At 37.3% G+C, this 18,756-nt stretch overlaps 1 protein-coding gene across 4 annotated transcripts in view; it reads left to right on the top strand.

Moving 5' to 3' along the window:
• Nucleotides 1-18,756, top strand: part of CRBN (cereblon) — a 39,641-nt gene that overhangs the window by 406 nt on the left and 20,479 nt on the right. For 2 of the 4 annotated variants that reach the window (XM_060631592.3, XM_060631595.2), the window contains exons 2-6: nucleotides 3,836-3,945; nucleotides 4,581-4,783; nucleotides 5,620-5,769; nucleotides 9,698-9,857; nucleotides 18,406-18,468. In XM_060631592.3, coding sequence (XP_060487575.1) covers nucleotides 3,836-3,945; nucleotides 4,581-4,783; nucleotides 5,620-5,769; nucleotides 9,698-9,857; nucleotides 18,406-18,468 — 686 coding nt within the window. Of the gene's footprint in view, nucleotides 1-3,832; nucleotides 3,946-4,580; nucleotides 4,784-5,619; nucleotides 5,770-9,697; nucleotides 9,858-18,405; nucleotides 18,469-18,756 lie in introns of all 4 variants that reach the window. The other 2 variants (XM_060631591.3, XM_060631594.2) reach the window with 1 other exon arrangement.

The following is an 18,756-nucleotide window of genomic DNA, read 5'->3' as shown; positions in this document are numbered from 1 at the left end:
CCTAGGAAATGGGTTAAAACCAGGGGGATGGAGGGAGGGGATATAGGGGACCTGGTCAGGTTAGTAACCGTTACTTTTTCTGGACTTGTTCCGTTCAGTAAGAGTGACAGTTAACAGATGTTAAGCGTTTAACGTGTCACGGGCCCTGCGGTAAGCGTTTTGCGTGCATTTCTCTGTTTAATTCTCCCCACATAACTTTTCTGATTCCGGTTTGGTAAGTGAGAAATGGATGAGCAGTTTAGTTCAGTGACTTGCCCAAGGTGACACAGTAGCAGCCCCAGGACTGCAGTTTGAGTCTTTTTGTCAGCATAGCCAATGTCGCTTACCCACTTCACTGACAAGACAGTACTAGCATGTTTTTCTCAAGCATGTATTTCATATACTTGATTAGAGAGACTTATAAGTGTGATGTTAAATTCAATTTTCTTTTTCCTTTGTTTCGTGAAAATTTGGACCTTGGCTTTATATTGGAATCCTGGGCAGAAAAAAATGCATGGAATAATTGTACAGATTTATCATGGAAGGCTGTAGAGGATATGCTTTCCAAGAGGTTATCCGACAAACTGGGGCTGTTAGCTGAGTTCCTTCCCTGTGTGCCAGTTAGGTGTTGTGGACCTGAGAAGAGGTATGATACACAGTCTGGAACTTGAGGAGGTTTATAATCTGTATGAGGCAGAAGTTTAGGGCCAGATAAGTTGATGCTCGTATCGTCCTTCAGAGAGATTGGGGTAAAGCATTGTGAGATGGGTCTGGAGACATCCAAAAGCACATAGTTAGGATGGGGTTGTGGAAGAGAAGGCCTAGGAGGTAGGTTGTGTTTCAGTTCTGGGGGAGCTTGTGTCTCTTGCCAGTGGGGTTGGGGCTTTTTTCTGTGGGTTGCCAAGAATCAATTGTGGGTTATAGGGAGTTGCCCAAGGAAAGCTTTGCTTGGAGGATTAATTTCTCCACTGGGAGTTGTGTGGATTGGAGAAGACTGATTGCATGCCCACCGTGTAGGAGGGACCTTTTATATAAAAATAAACCACAATGGTTGTTCCTGAAGCCAACCTAGCTGAATTGACATAAAGGTAAGTCTGTCAGCCTTTGACTGAAGAGCTGAGCTGTTTATTTCAGAGACATCAGCCCCACTCTGAACGTGCCAAATCCCGTTTCATGGAGGTTACTGATGTTCTGTTGGCATTCATATGCTGCTCCTGCATGAGATGAGTCATCAGACTTCACCCTGATAGTTGTGAACAGTCAGTATGTGTTTTGTTGAAAAGAATCAGGAGTGAGAAGGCCCAGAAAGGTTGTAGATATAATAATTAGGCTTTTGTAAATCATAGGTGAGTTTTGTGAAGAAGCATTGGATTGTCCATAAATTCATGTAGTATGAGGTTTTTTTTTTTTTCCAATTTTTTTAATGCTTATTTATTTTTGAAGGAGAGACAGACAGAGCTTGAGTGGGGGAGAAGAGAGAGTTGGAGACACAGAATCCGAAGCAGGCTTCAGGCTCTGAGCTGTCAGGACAGAGCCCGATACGAGGCTCGAACTCACAAGGGCTGAGGTCAGAACCTGAGCTGAAGTCGGATGTTTAACCGACTGAGCCACGTAGGCTCCCCTATGTAGTATGAGTTGTTTTGAAGAGTAATACTCTTTAAGTGAAAAGGAAGTACTTTAAGATGCAAAGAATCTGTGTTGGCCAAGGGAAACATTAATAAATAAACAGCTGAGTAGGGGGAAGTGGGTTTTGGCCATATTTATGAGAAAGGCTACTGTATGTAAGGAAAGCGCTTGAGATTTTTGTTGTTGTTGTTATTGTTGTTATCTTTTGGTGAAACTTCTGTGTTCTTAGCAAAAATTTGTATGAAGTGTTAGACCACTCACCATTTAAATATAAGTTTAAATAAGTTACACTACTCTCTTTGACAAATCCTAATACCTACGAATTTCTAAGAATTAATAGAAAGTTCAAGGCAATTACTGCATTGGAAAACATTTGTTTTTTTCTTGTCAGAAACCTAGCTGGAGGTAATTTGATTTAAATAGTCTTACACCCAAAAGAAAGTGACAATTTTGCATTGACGTTTTATCTACTCAGAAGTGTATTTGGGGCATTTGAAAATACATGAAATATGAGGTCAAAAACGAGATTCACTTTGTCTATGCCAGGATTTCTGAACCTCAGCACTTTTGGGTTTTCTTTGGCTGGAAAATTCTTTGTTGTGGGGGACTGTCCTGCAGCTTGTGGGATGTTCAGCAGCATCTCTGTCCTCTGCCCACTAGATGCCAGTAGGGCTCCCTAGTTGTGACAACCAAAAATATTTCCACACATTTCCAAATATTCCCTGAGGGGTAAAATCAGCCCTAGTTGAGAACTGCAGATCTAGGATAGGAATTTTACCCACTGGCATTAACAAGACAGACTTCCATTTAGTAGAATAGTGCCTATTTAGTGTAGCCTTTCCTGACTCTCATTTCTATTATCAGTAACATCAGGTTTTTAAAGTAGATAAGTTTAGTTTTCAGAATTTAAAAATTGTGTGTGGAGAAAGTTTTCTAAAATGTTTCCTTTAAAATACATTTTATGTTTCAAGTGAACTTTATTTTTGAATTTAAAATTCCAAAGCGAAATTCCTATGAAAATGATGACAGACATTTCATTTTTTAATAGTATAGTGACAGCCAGGGAATTGATGTCACTGCTATGAAAATGTTTTTGCTGGGTACTAATGTTATCTTTTCCTATTTTAATTAAAGGATCTTTCTTCCTTCCTTCTTTCCCTCTTTCCTGTCTTCTCCAAGAATTCTGTAAAGTTAAGAGTTTGAAAGACATTTAGAGATTGTCTTGTTCCTGCCTGTCATTTTTCAGATGCGGAATCTAAGGCATAATCAGGTGAAATGAGTTGTCTAAGTCCTTTTAGTTACTAGCAAGAGAGAAGAAAGGAATCTCTCATCCATAAGAATTTAAATAATTTATGTAGATAGTTCCCCTTCAAGGAGTGGGGAGCATAATCCCTCACCTTGTTAAGTGTGACTTTTGCCTAGTAATTGGCTTCCAAAGAGTACAAAGTGGAAAGGAGGAAACTAGTAACTTTACAGTAGAGAAATCTGACAATACCTCAGCTAGGTGATCACTGGCAACATCAGCAGTGATAAATCATATTAATAGTATGCACCCTTGATATATGATAAACACAGCCTTTAGCCTCTTGTGATGTTCTCCCCAAAGTACATAACCCCATTGTAATAATGAGAAATATATCACACAAATTCTGTTTGAGGGACACTGCAAAATGCCTAAGCAGTACTCAAAACTGTCAAGGCCATCAAAAACAAGGAAAGTTTGAGAAATCAGCCCCGAGGAGGCTAAGGGGATATGACAACTAAATGTCATGTGCTACTCTTGATGGGATCCTGAAACAGAAAAAGGATATTAGATAAAAATAAGGGTAGCCAAATAAAATGTGGAGTTTAGTTAATAGTAATGTGCCAACACTGATTTTTAGACAAATGTACCATACTAAGAAGTTAGAGGAGAGAGTGTATGGGAGATAAACAGGAAATCTCGATACTATTTTTGCAGCCTTTATGTAAATTTTAAACTAGTCTTAAAAAAAAAAAAATAGTTGATTTAAAAAAGATGTAGTTAATGGGAGAGCCATACATACATCCAGCCCTCCAGCTGCCTTTTCACAGTACTATAGAGATTACAATATGCGAGTAGTGTTTAGAAGAAGCCCTCTTCTCCTGGGCTCGGAAGCCTCATGAAAGAACTCTGCATTTGAAGATGAATATCACTTTGACATTTTCTTGCATCCGTTTTTTCCCTCAAAATCTTCTACTTTTACAGCAGAGAGTGAGGAAGAAGATGAAATTGAAATGGAAGTTGAAGACCAGGATAGCAAAGAAGCCAAAAAACCAAACGTCATAAATTTTGACACCAGTCTGCCAACATCACATACAGTATGTAATTTAGTAGCCGATCTTTTCTAATAGATCCATAAATATAACAGTAGATAGAGGTTTCTAAAAACAAGTAACTGAGTTTAGCATCATTGGATATTACCTCACGGTAGACATTGTGGAGGAGGACGTGCACTGTTTGCCCGTTGATACCCATACTTAATTAACTCTTATTTTCCAGCAGTTTCATACTATGTCCTAGATTCATACTATGTCCTCATTCTTTGAAGAATTCTCATCCTTCATACATTTCCTCTAGTGGTAGGGCTACAAAAGTACTTTTTACTCTCTATAGTACTTGTTACCAGGGTGTTAGCTACCATGCTGACATTTTATAGTGGTCATTTGTGATATTTGGACATATGAGTTTTCTTATCTTAGTCAAAATAAAATATTTTGAACTAAAAAATGCTCTTGAATTTGTGTGTGAGACAATCTTCACAAGATAATGGAAATTCTCATAAGAATCAGAATGAGATTTTCACGTGGGATGCTGATACACCAACTTTACTATTTAAATAAATGTTGTAGCTATCGTTTATATTTCGTTTAATCTGATTTGTTCTTTGGTCTGTTGAGCTTGTCTTATTATGACATATCTCTGACCGTGTATCATTGTGTTCATTCTTAAATAGTATCTGGGCTCTGATATGGAAGAATTTCACGGCAGGACTCTGCATGATGACGACAGCTGCCAGGTTATTCCAGTTCTGCCACAGGTGATGATGATCCTGATTCCTGGGCAGACCTTACCTCTTCAGCTCTTTCGTCCTCAGGAAGTCAGCATGGTGCGGAATTTAATTCAGAAAGACAGAACCTTTGCGGTTCTTGCATACAGGTAAAATATTAGAGTGGATTTGCTTAACATACTCTCTTTCATGTAGAGTCACAGCAGAGGTCAGTGTTAAAGCCAAAACTGACTATTATTTTGTGTGCACAAGAGATTGGAAATGAATGTGAGGTAAGAAATTGTGATGAAAAGACTGAAGGTACAAGTAGGAGTATTTTTATTGTTCTCATTACCATCCAAATCAGATATTTCCTGTCACACACATTAAGCTTTCTGGTAATTGAAATTTTTAAAATCATTAATATTTAATAAAAATTTCTGGAATTGGATTTTCATTAACTTTCATTATTTAAGGAGAAAGAGGGCTTTTCCATTTTAATGTAAAGGGTTACCTTTACAAAGGAGTGGCTTGTTCTTTTCTTTCTCTCAAAATTCATACATTGTCACAGTATAGACCAGTGGCAAACTGAAGCTGAATTTCAAGTATCCTATAGCACCTGGAGGAAAGCAGCAGTAGAAGCAAGAAATGAATACAGGAATTTCCCACCCCAGTACAATGCTGCTAATAATAAGCAGCAGAAATGATGGTCTACTGAAGTAAAAGAATTTCTGGTTTGGGAAATGAGACTTTAAACCCCTACCGATCCTAGATCGTCTTTAGTAACTGGAAATCTGTTATTTTCCTGAAGTGCTCGAATTGTTATTCTGAAGTTTTATTATATATCTACATTCTCCCATGTGATTTTACAATAAAATTAGGATAGCTTTGCAATAAGGGCTACTTGCTGTACTATTTTTTTCATCATGTGTATTGCTTTTGCCAACTTTGCATGTTTAAAAATTAAATGTTCAAAACTATTTTCTTTTAAAATTTACCTTGGAAGTAATGTACAGGAGAGGGAAGCACAGTTTGGAACAACAGCAGAGATATATGCCTATCGAGAAGAACAGGATTTTGGAATTGAGATAGTGAAAGTGAAAGCAATTGGACGACAAAGGTTCAAAGTTCTTGAGCTAAGAACACAGTCAGATGGGTAAGAAATACCATATATCTTAAAATGTGTATCATTAAATGAGATGGTTTTCTTAGATTTTTTTCCTATTTTACTGACCCTTGACATTTTTTAACTTTTGATTAGTTGTTCTCTTTCCCTTTGAAGGTATAGCCTAGTGGTTTCCAACTTGGGTATGCATCAGAACCACATGGGAGGTTTTTAAAACTATAGAGGCTTGAGTTTCATTCTCATCTCCCACCCCTAGAGAGTGGTTAACCTGGGGTGAGTCTGCAGCATCTTTTGTCCTGATTTCCAGGTGATTCTCATGTCCCTCCACATTTGAGAATAGTAGCATAAACCCAAAGAACAATGTCTTTGGGGATATGGCTGCTTTGAGATTGAAGGCCTCTCTTCAGAGTGAAAAAGGGTGGGGAGGCCACAGGCTTCTTAGCTGTCTGTGCGCTCACCAGGACAGCTGTGGTGTTTGCAGCGTTCCTGTGATAGTGAAAGCCACAGTGGTTGCTCCTGCAAAGTGCGCCATCTGAGGTGTAGGAACCATTTATAGTTAGCGCCCATCTCTGGTGCGAATTTTATATCACTTACAAATGTATTAACTATGTAATAAGCGATCAGTAAATTCTTGTTGTCTCTATACCTTACAAAGTTTAGAAATTCTCTAAGTATAATTGTTTTAACAGTGTGGCATAGCTCTCACGGTTTGAGCTTTTTCACAAGTTAAAGGACCACTAACCTCACTTAAAAAAAAATCCAATTCACCTTGTTTTATCCTTTTAAAAACAAAGCAAAACAAAATATGCATTTGTCCTGATGATTGCATGTTACCTCGTATGAGAGTGGTTCTTAACTCTGGCACATAAGAATCACCTGTGAAGTATTGCAAAGATACAGGTTCTTGGGGTTCACCCAGTCCTAGTGAATTGGTCTCCTAACCAGAGCTGAAAATTTTATCTGACCTCTGTGTTGAACAGATATGCTCTGAACGTGTAGAACTTCAGAGGTTTTGTCTTGTTTTGTTCTCATGGTGGGCATTTACAAATATCACTGAATTATGGAAGTACAGGTGGGTGAGGCATCCCTTTGGGGCTAAAGAAATGAGGGGTGAGGTGCCAGAGCTCTCAGTGGTGCCCGCCCCACCCCCGCCCCCAGAACATTTCACGGTGCAGACTCTCATGGTGTTAACATGTTGTATTGTCATTACAGGATTGTATGTCTATCTCCCTCAATAGATGAACTGCCTGAGGACAATCAATGATTAACACTTCTGTATGTTCTGTAGTTAGGACCCTAAATGCCACATGAATGAATCAAACAGTGTCCTCCTGACGGCTGTGTATTGTGATAATTAGCAAACTGTTTTGTTACTACAGATCTTACTAACAGTTCCATATTTAAAGTACTTCCTATCCTCCTGCTTTTAAATCTTTGATTATTTGTGTGAATACTATGTTATAGGAACTATAAAAGAAACTTGACTTGGGAGAAAAGTTAGGTTTCTGAGACTTTCTTGACTTTTGACTGTGGGAAGACTGTTTTGAACACAAGATGGCAGTAGACGATTAACTCTGAAAACAGGTCAAAGACTATGTGTTTGATAGCAAAGATTAACATGAAACTGATAGGGTTAAACAAAACTTGGAAAGGGCACGTTCTGCTATTCTGTAGCCCGCTGCTAAGACCTCTCACAAAAGTGAGTCTTTTTAGTGTAAAAAGGTTCCATGGAATTAGATTTCTCTGGTTCCACTGCCCCTCTAGCCCTGTAGCTGCCTTCAGTAGAAGTGGTGAGATGGAAGGCACTCTGGAGGTAGATAATCTAGTGCATTTTGTCTTTTTCCAAACAAGACAAGTACCAGAGAGGTTAAGTGATTTGCCTGAAGTGATGTGGGTAGTAAGCTACTTTTGGTTGGTTCTGGGCCCCCTCACTTCCAAACTCATGCTCTTTCCACTCTACCAGAACTCCTCCATAGCCCCTTCGAAACTCAAGCCAATTTCCCTTTCTCCAGTCAAGTAGTGTGAGATAATAGTCATTTGTCTTTTACGTAAGTGACCCTTCATTTATAAAAACTATACGGTTGCCTTCTAACCTTTTCTAAGAGCCTTTATTTCTTTGGCATTTTCTGAACACACAAAAGGGTTTTTTGGTTTTTTTGAAAAATTAAAAAGTGTAAGTATGTCATTGAATCACTGTAGAACCCTTCAGAAATTCCTGAGTATTCCTTTGCATATTGAGAAGAAGAGGAGATTAATACCCTATTTGGAATTATAGAAGTTCTCTTATTTGTGGTAATTGAGACCATTAATCATCAGAATTATTCGAACTGTCTAAACCTAATTTGAAAGCAGTTTTTATTGCTCAACTTCGTTTCTTATAGCAATTTTTCTTAAGTCACATTTCATTGGTTTTTGTAATATTTATATAAATTATGTAACTATAATAACAAAACAACTGCTATAAACATGTTGGGAAGAAACAAAAGTAGCTTATGTTAAAAACAAAGAACCAGCCCTGTGTGTGCAGCTGACCCCAGGCGTGTCTAACAAGAGGAGCAGACAGTGTTGCTCAGGCCTGCAAGGCAATTCAGACAGCTGGTACCACAGACTGATTATTAAAATGATGAGTAAACCAATTTTTCAACAGCATTAATGTTTTTATCCATATACAACAAAATCTTATGTGATAGTTGAGTTAAACATCATTTTTAATTTAGTTACTGGTGACCTTAATTAAAGAAGAATTGGATTTCTAAACATTTCTGTAGAATGCCACACACTTTTGTTTTAAAAATATGATAACCAAGTATTTGTGTTCATGTGACAGGTGAAGAAAATAAAGATGTTATTGTTTTTAGGAGTTCTAATATAATAATATTTGAACACAGTTTGAACATGTTCGTTTGTTTTAACATTCTGAGAAATTGTGTAGACATATCTTTGATCTTGCAGGAAAGAAAAGAAGTTAGTGAAATGAGTCTAACCGAGTTAGCTAGTTTCATTCAGTAAGCAGAAGTATCAAAATTTCATTCCTCACTTTTTGTAGGTCAGGACCATGATTAATATGAAAAACCACGTAAGAATTTCTAAACATACTTAATAATGAAGCAGAGACCTTTTATATGTTGAACTTTGGCAATCTGACAGATTTTTGTTCCAGCATTTGAATGTATAATACAGTCTACATTTCAAGAGCTGTACTGTAGGAGATACGCTTCCAGACAAAATAGCTCATAGGTATGGTGTTCCTATTGGCATTTGCTCATGATTAAGATGTTTGCGGTTATGATATTCTCAAATAGCATTCTGGAAATGGTGACTTCACTCTCATGGGAATTTAAGTGATTTTTAGATTAAAAAAAGATAATATAATGCATATTTTGATTCTTTGCATTTCAAGTTAAATGTTTGAGAAGGAGAAAAAGAATGCACATAGAAATACAGACTACATGTAATTCTGTAGTCTTATTTTAGCTGTTCACATAAATGGGTTCTTGATTTTCTCTTTCTTTACTTGCCTACTCCTCCAGTGAGATTAGACTTAAGGGACAAGTGTAACAGCCAGGGAAAAGGTGGGAGCTGCAAGAGGTGGAGTGTCCAAGAATGTCTGAGAAACTAATTTAGAAGTATCAAGTGGTAATAGATGGTTGTATATTGATTTTTTAAATTTTGTTTCATTAATAAACTCTGTGTTTGTCTGACATGTACCAATCTCACTTTCCATTTTACAGTGAGATTGAAAATCTGTATTTGAGGTTATCTTTGCTATGATTTATGAACTACAGTATTTTCTGAAAATTCTTGCAATAATATTAATGTCGGCATTTGACGAATACTGAAATTTAAGAAAAAAACTGAAAGTCTTAGTATTTAAAATTACCCATAATGTTTAGAAACTTAGTAGTTTGAGTTAGTTTATTTTAAAAATGAACACCATGCTTGGTTCTCTTTATTTTAGAATCCAGCAAGCTAAAGTGCAAATTCTTCCCGAGTGTGTGTTGCCTTCAACCATGTCTGCAGTTCAGTTAGAATCCCTCAATAAATGCCAGATATTTCCTTCAAAACCTGTCTCATGGGAAGACCAGTATTCATATAAATGGTGGCAGAAATACCAGAAGGTGAGAAACTAATTTTTTGTGCATCTTCAGAAAATGAAGACAGGTTGCTTTTTTCCTGTATTTGAGAAAGGAACACAAACAAGTCTCATGATTCACTCCCCAGACACCTTCTGTGGTAATACTCTGGCTGCATTTGATCAAAGCTAGAGCTTCTAAAAATTTCATAGGCAGCCATTTACATAAAAGCAGTTTGCAAAAATAGTCAAATGTCACAGTACTGTAAGGTGTTCTTGCTTTTATGCCTATCAGCTGTGTACTAGTTAATAGTTTGTGATTTTTAGTTCTGTGGAAATCTTGCTAAACTCTAATCAGATTACATGTTTGGCTCTTGAATCATAAACACATCACCTTAAGGAGAGGAGAGTTCCAAGTGGTAGTAGTATGTTCCAAATCTTTTAGACTTCTGAAAGCATTTTAGCTCTCTTTTTATATAACACGGTTGACATCACAAAAATTGGCACAGTATGTGTGCTCTGTGAAAGCACTGCTTGTTTGGGCATTAATTCTCACACATAATCCTTTAGGCTATATCACTCTTTATCCCCAAAAAAAATTTGATGAAGCCTGTTCCTACTCATTTTTCAGATGTATCAGTTTTGAGTATAAAGTAGTTAATAGTGGAGCACCTGGGTGGCTCAGTTGGTTAAACGTCTGACTCTTCTCTTCCGCTCCGGTCATGATCTCACAGTCATGAGTTCAAGCTTTGCACTGAGCACAGAGCCTGTTTAAGATTCTCTCTTTCTCCCTCTGCCCCTCCCCCACTCGTGGTCTCTCTTTCTCTCAAAAAATGAAACCTAAATAAATTTAGAAAATAGCTAATATTTATGATTTCTGCATAAAGGAAATGATCACTTGTCTTTAAACTTAGAAAAAATCGGCTCTTTGAGGTTTATCTTTTAAAAATATGGAGACATTTCCATTTTAATCTGAAAAGTCTTACATTGATCAGTCACTCCTTTCTCTTTATGAAGTGGTACAGGTTTTAATTTTGAATAAATTTTCGTAGGATCCTAATTTGATATAAATTAATATAGATAATTGATAAAGGAGTCTTATAAACTAGCCAGTGTACCACCACTTGTAATGTTCCTAAGGTAGAATTCATCCAGTTTTCAGAGAGGACTTTGTGAGGATGGCTCCTTGGGGGACAGCAGGCTTATAACCAGGTGTCTGTAGGCTTCTTGTTTTTAGTAATCTGTACCTCAGTTGGACAGTCTGAGATATGGTTTTGTGTGTTTTAACAAGCATTTCTAAAAAGAATCCAAGAGGAAATGTAGAAATAGATTGCTTAAGGATTCCCACACAACCTTGAAACTAATATTTTTGAAGATTTAACAGATACGTATGCTTTAACTTTGCAGACAACTTTTCTATAGCTAGGCAGTACTTGTTTCACAACTGATACAGACACTTCAAATACACTTTTACCTTTGTTTAAGTTTAAGGGTAGAACAGTGGAAGATTTTGCTGTCATGTAGTCATTTTAAATGTCACCTTTGAAATAAGTACGTCAGAGTCAGCTCTGATGTACATGGGCTCCAAGGGAATGGTTTTCGAATTTTTTAAGTCATTCATGCCCGATAGTGTGTTCAGCACTGGGTGCTGCTGAGATGTTATGTGGCAAGGAAACTGCATCAAGGTGCTGCCTATGTATTTAAATAATTATATATTTCAATCACAGGATTGGGTTTTAGGCGATGTAATGTATTTCGATTTATATCATAGTTCTTCCACACTAAGACTGGTTGCTAAAAAGCAACAGTTAAAAAACCCTAACTTAACTCTTGTTGTAAATTTGTAAGCATAGGGTGGGAGTGATTGTAGTTGATTCCTGACTTAAATGCTCTGTACTGGTTGTGTGTCCTGTCTGTGGGTTAAACAAGTAAGACTGGTTTTTTACTTCTTGTGTGTATTACTGATTGAATTCTTCTATTCTGTGGTTAAAGAATCTTAGCTTGTCAGGGCGCCTGGGTGGCTCAGTCGGTTGAGCGTTCGACTTCGGCTCAGGTCACGATCTCGCGGTCCGTGAGTTCAAGCCCCGCATCAGGCTCTGTGCTGACAGCTCAGAGCCTGGAGTCTGTTTCGGATTCTGTGTCTCCCTCTCTTTCTGACCACCCCCCCCCCCCCCATTCATGCTCTGTCTCTCTCTGTCTCAAAAATAAATAAACATTAAAAAAAAAAAAAGAATCTTAGCTTGTCATATTAGTTCTGAATTAAGCCTTTGCAGCTCAATTGTCACTGGCAGACCAAGAGCAAGAAAGCCAAAAATGCAAAGACCAAGGAAGCATATGTTTGTTTGGAACCAGGTCCTCTTTCCCCTTTGTGATATTTCTTTAATAATAATCATATTTATTTCTCTAATGATAATAATAATATGTATATAATATGTTATTTTCATATTCAGAGTTGCCAAGGACTAAACAGAAGGTGCTAAGGAAGGAGAGAGGTATGAAAGGTTTAAGGAAATACAATTCCTTCATCCCATGTATTTTTCAAATTGTTTAATGGGTTTCCTTCTTTAAAATTTGAGTAAAGTTGCTTAGATTATGAAATTTGGGTCTGGATCACTAGGCCAAGACAAATGGCTAGCTGATCTATTTTGGACTACACATGACCTAAAAACTCTGTTCTACTTTAGAGAGGCCGCTTTGAGCCACTCACCACGTGAAGGAAAAGGGGTAGGTGCCATTGGCCGGAACCCCATGTGCGTTGATTGATACTGTCTCAGTGGTTCAGCTTACTGTGCCTTTAGCTGGATGCTGACTTATCAGGGACTGGATTACATAACACTGCTTGTCCTAGGACAGATCTAAGGGTTGATTCACTTTATTCAGATCTGACTCTTAAACATCTCACCAGGATATGAAGCAGTGCATCCATTTGTCTACACGTCTGAGAGGTAGTTAAGGTAGTCAGAATTGGGAGATGCTTAGATGATTCTAAGCCAACTCAAGCTTATGTGGTTGCCAAATACTTTTTCAGCAGAAACGATACTTAAAGGGTATGGCAGTGTAGCCTTCCTGAGATGTATTCAGTTAACCTTGAAACTGTTTGCACACACTTTTCTTAACATTTGCCCTTGAGAACTGAACATTCTAAATGACAAAATTAAGCTTCCACAAGTATTCCTTTGTAATCTTCCATTCTGACAAGGGTGCATCTGACAAGATGTCCCTAATGATTAAGAAGTTAGGCTAGTATAATCAGGGAACACTCTTCCAAAACTCACTTCCATCTGGAAACATTCCTTATTCTGTGATTTGATCTTTGAAACTAATACTTCTTTCTTTCCTTTCCTGTCACAGTGCCTTTCACTCTTGGCTGGGTTGATTGTATTGGGATTCTCACAATAAGGAAATTTTTCTTTAACGTACTTGGGAATATGACATACATTTTTAAGTGCGCCCCCTCCTAACCCAGACTTTCTCTTTGTTATATAGTCTTACTGTGTTAATGAGAAAAGAGTTGCATATGAAATGTAAAAAGAAATGAAATGTGGAAACCAATTAAGAAAGTGATTGATGCTTATCTTTCTAGTCTTGCTAAATTTATAAATGGTGCTCATAGGGAGCGGGAGCAGGAAAGAATTGAACACTGGTTCTGGCTCTGAAGAGCAAAGCTCTTGAAAGTGGGCTCACATGTTAGTTTCTCAGTCTTCAAGAATTTCTCTTTGAAGACACAAATATGTTCATTTCTTTCCATTTTGTTAGGTGAAAAGATACACTACTATCCTAGACCTTACTCTCTCTTACAGGAGATTATTCTGTATCAACTTTTGGAGCACTGCTTCCTTGTTTTCAAAGTTGCCCCGGTGTTCCCTTCTATGGCTAAGCTACAATTTACATGACCAGTCACCTCTGGATGACAGACCTGCACTAAGTGTTGTATACAAATGACCATGCATACAGGCAAAAATATATAATAAATTTTGGAAGTGGGATTACTGGATGACAGGGAATCTGCATTCGTAATTTTGACAGATGTTCTTGGAGTACCTTACTAAGGAGGTTGTTCCTGTGTGTAGTCTGACAGCAGTGGTCATCATGGCTTCACAGTGTAGTATCCAACTTAATTGTTGCTGATCTGATAAGTAAAACACAGAATCTTTTTGGAGGTTTAATTTGAATTTCTTTGGATATGAAATGAGGTATAACATTTTGTGTTGAATAACAATTTGTATTTCCTTTATTAGGAAGTGCCTGTTCATAGTATTTGCTCTTTGTGGATTTTTAGGAGTTTTTCATATGTTAGGAAACTTACCCTTTGTCTGGAATTAGTAAGTTCCACACATTTTCCCTTTGTGATTTGTCTTTTGACTTTGTCTTTGGTGTCCCACAGAAGGGTTTTTTTTTTCCTTAGGTAGTTAAATTTACCTTTTTTGTTAATGCTAGAAATTACTTCCTCATACAAAGGAATTTTTATTTTTTTAAATGTTTAGAATGTAATCTTTTACTTTTGACTTTGATTTCATTGCTTTTTAATGTCATCAAAACTTTTTAAGCTTTTATCCACATATAGTTTATCCTGGTATGAATTCAACTCCACTTTTTTTTTTTCCAGATGGCTCTTCATTGTCCTATTACCATTTTCTGAAAAGCCCCTATTTTCCTTCACTGATACAAGGTGCCCCCTTACCAAAGACCAAATTCATGTTTTTTATTTTACTTTTCTTCTGCTTTGTTGTCAGTCTCTTTATGTACCTCCATTAACACTTTTCTAACTGTTGACAATTTTTAATTTTTGTAAATAAATGTATGACTGGTATATATTACTGGTCTTTTCTTTTTTCAAGGTCTCGCTGGCTACTATTGCTTAACCTTTCCATAGGAACTTGTCTACAAAGACAACTTTTTGCTTTGTCCCAGAATAGTAATAGTAGCAGTAAGACAGTAACATTTGTTGGCTTTTTTTATGTTAGAGAAAAAAAGGTCTTGAAAGCTTAGGCTGTGTGTAGTCAGGGACTTCCTTGGACAGTGCAGTGATTTCCCAGGCATATGTCGTATCCTTGTAGTTGTGTACCTGCCATTAGTAGTTTCGCAGTCTTGGAGCAGGAAAGAGCATACCCTTGCATTCCTGGGATAAATTATTTTTATTATTTACATTGCTGATGCTGATGGGATTTAATACAACAAATGACCACCTTTGACCACTGTGTATATCAGTGGCAATGATGTATTATTCATGTTTCGCCTTTTACATTGCTTTTCCAATTTTATTACTCTTCAAAGAGCCATTGAAGTGGAATTTCACATTTGTTTAACATTCCACATTGTTGGAAGGCAAATCTGAAGCAGGCTTTACAATGGAAGAATGTGATGGATTGCCTTCAGGGAACAGATTCATTTTCAGGGCGTTTCTGCTTTCCATAGTAAATCCTGTTCCCAGAGTGAATACTTCTTTACTAGAGAATCACACTTCGGTCACTTGTAAGCACCTAACTTTTAGGCTAGTACTAAAAATTTTTTTGAAGTGTAGCCCTTTTATGAAGTAAATTGTGGTGTTGATACATGTGAAGAATGCTCATAAATTGCCAGAACTTGCCATCAGTGTTACCCAGATGAAGACAGGAGCCATTGACATTGTGCCAGAAGTCTAAACTGGGACTCTTAAACTTGAGATATTGAAATGGCTTAAATTTGGGCGTTGGCTCTGTAAAAGCTAGCTGTAGTTTGCATAGTTGACTGTATAAAGCACATCACAAATATTAAGGATAAACATGTAATGGATCTGTAAGTAGAACTTTAGAATCTGTCAAGATAACCCTGAAAAAGAATTTTATTGATGTTCTCACTTTAAAAAGTTACAGAACTGAGACACATGAGTTGCAGTGTGTTCACATTCACAAAGGATGCAGGGTGGCGGGCGAATGGTAAGGATCCTGACCCGCTGCATTGCTCTTAATACACTAGTGTGCCACATTCTGTTCTCTGTTACAGTGGGAAGTCATGTTTACAATATGAATAAATTACTTTGGTTTCTCTTTATCTTGACATGGATGCCAAGTAAAATGCTACGCTTTTGTAATATAAAAATGATCATTCTGATGTGTAAAGTATATACTAATAACTGAATTGGGAGTGTGTAGTGTGTCAGTCTGCCAGACTGAAGCTTTGTTGGATTTTTGTCACTTTGTAATTCTAAGTATACTGCTAGAAAGTAAGCTGCTCTGCAAGAAAATGTATGCTCCAATGATTTTGGCCTTTTTTTGTTTTAGTCACTGGTATGTATACTCCCAGTGTGTAAAGATAATGCCTGACACCTACGTACTGGGTGCTCAGAATATTTCTTGAATGAATAATGGTTACAGTCAGACTCCCTGGATGCACAGCCTAGCAGCTCCCCATGTACTGTGACTTTGGGCAAGTTTTACCATCCTTCTTTGCCTGTTTCCTTCTTTTTCAAATGGGGATGATAATACTACCAACCTTAAAGAATTATTTTAAGACCAATAAAGTGGTTGCCATTGCTATTACTACATATTCACAGTTACTTGAAAGGCTGTTGTAGTTCTTTATTCTGTGTGCTTATTCTGTAGCATTTATTTGGAGTGTGACAAAATTCTTTAGCCTTAGTTTTTGGTCTTAGAAGTAAAGAACTGATTGGAGAGTAACTTAAGTGCCTTACAATCTGGCTCCTCTGGCTTAAATCACTTTTTGAACATGTACTTGGAGGCCATCCCAGACCCGTCTTTTGGTAGATTCAAATATAAGAAAGATGAGATTGAGCCGAAACTTCCTCTCATTAAAGAATCCATTGGTTTGAGTTTGAGCTTTAGTGGATGAGCCTTGAGAAACAAGTCCATCCTCACCCACGTAGTAGTTCCCTAAAATATTTAAAAGAAATTACCACGTCCCCTTGAGAGGCAGCTCCAAACTAAACATCCCTAATGCAAACTGTTGACCTCCTCTTAGCATCCTTGCCCCTGACAATTAAAGTTCCCATTTCTGACTGTCACAGAAGGGTAACATTATTGTCTCTTCTTAGATTCTGGACATCTTCTAGCATAAGATTGCAGGGAGAGTAGGATGTGAGCTCTGCAGCACATTGGTTAGTTCATCTATCAGCTGAGTCCCCCAAGTCTTTTTCACATGTGTGGTGTACCCATGTTTCCTCATTTCATGCCCATTCGTTTGGTCATGCAGGTGCAAGCACAGGATTTCCCTTTCATTCTGTTAAATCTTACAGCTTGCTTTTCTTGTTCTATTCTGGGACAGTCCTTTTTGAGCCACCTTACTCCTTTCCCACCCACTTTTCATGTGTCATGCCCCACGTTAACAGTTTACAAAATTATGAATGTCTGTACTTACATAGGTTTTGTTTTCTTTATTGAGGAAGATGTAATCATTCTTTATGCTCTGTAGGTTTGATATGCCTTGTTTGATCAGGTGCAAAGTATCCCCTAGTGTATTACATACTCTAATGTACTCATTGTTCGTTGACATTTAGGTTGTTTACAATTTGTTCCTATTAATAGCACTGCTATAGTGCATTCCCAATCATATTTTTGTGTCCTGTAGAATACTTCTCTTCCCAAACTTTTTTGGGAGTTCTTACTTCTTCTTCCAGGTGAACTTTAAGTTATGCTTCTAAATTCCAATCTCATTGGTATTATTACGCTGAATATGTGCTTTGAGGACTCACATTTTAATTATTGAGTCTTCCCATCAAAAACAGAAATTCTACTGGAATTTAACTCACATTTTTCTTTTTAAAAAAATTTTTTTTTTCAACGTTTTTTTATTTTTTATTTTTGGGACAGAGAGAGACAGAGCATGAACGGGGGAGGGGCAGAGAGAGAGGGAGACACAGAATCGGAAACAGGCTCCAGGCTCCGAGCCATCAGCCCAGAGCCTGACGCGGGGCTCGAACTCACGGACCGCGAGATCGTGACCTGGCTGAAGTCGGACGCTTAACCGACTGCGCCACCCAGGCGCCCCTTAACTCACATTTTTCTATGGATTTAGGCATGCTTGCATTTGGATTCTAAAATACAACAATTGGAAGAGCTACCCAGTGGTTTTTCCCTTTCCCGGAGTTCTATGAAATGGGGGACTTCATCCTGGACTCTCAAGTTATGATCATTTTTTTTCTTAGAATGGACTCATTTATTATATGTGCCTCTACAGTAATTCACTTTAAAGCCATTTAAAGTTTTACACAAAGACAATTTGGATTATATTTTTAGTTTCCCTGCATATACTGAACAAATGATTAATAGGCATATAATGTGATATGTTATGCTGTAACATAACTATGTTTAGTCACTCTTCAAGTTCACCATAACTTCACTAAGTTATCCTCAGCATTAAAATGTTAAACCATCCCAGTAAGAATGAGGATTCTACTTGCAGTACAAACTGAAAGCTGTAAAACCATGATTGTCACATTTAGTAGGTAATGAATCATCTGTTAATAGTGTTATCTACAAAATTTTTCCCTATTTTTGAATTTAGAACATATTTTCCAGGGCCAAAATCAGTTTTCAAACACTGTTCTTTCCACCATAAGAATCTATATAGAGTTTAAGTGACTTTTTTTCTGTTTTCAGAGAAAGTTTCATTGTGCAAATTTGACTTCATGGCCTCGCTGGCTGTATTCCTTATATGATGCTGTAAGTATTACCTTGTACTTTTTTATCTCTAGGGTAAGCCTTGTCATAATAAAGGGTCATTAGAATGAAACATGGGCTTTCATACTCAGCGGTATCTCATTTTCAGAACTAATGCCCTTCTTTACATTTAAGTAGAATGCAAAGGAATCAAATTCTGCTGGATTTACTTCCCCTTTATAGAATTTTTCATTTTCCCAGTTTCTAGTGGCTTATAAATTCAGGATAAGGTAATGAGATGTTTTAGGGTCTGTTAAGGATTTGAAATGTGTTAAGTGGTAGGTAGGTTTC

Source organism: Panthera onca, chromosome A2, assembly GCF_046562875.1.
Source record: "Panthera onca isolate mPanOnc1 chromosome A2, mPanOnc1 haplotype 2, whole genome shotgun sequence".
Taxonomy (NCBI): domain Eukaryota; kingdom Metazoa; phylum Chordata; class Mammalia; order Carnivora; family Felidae; genus Panthera; species Panthera onca.
This window is presented reverse-complemented; position numbering and strand designations above follow the sequence as displayed.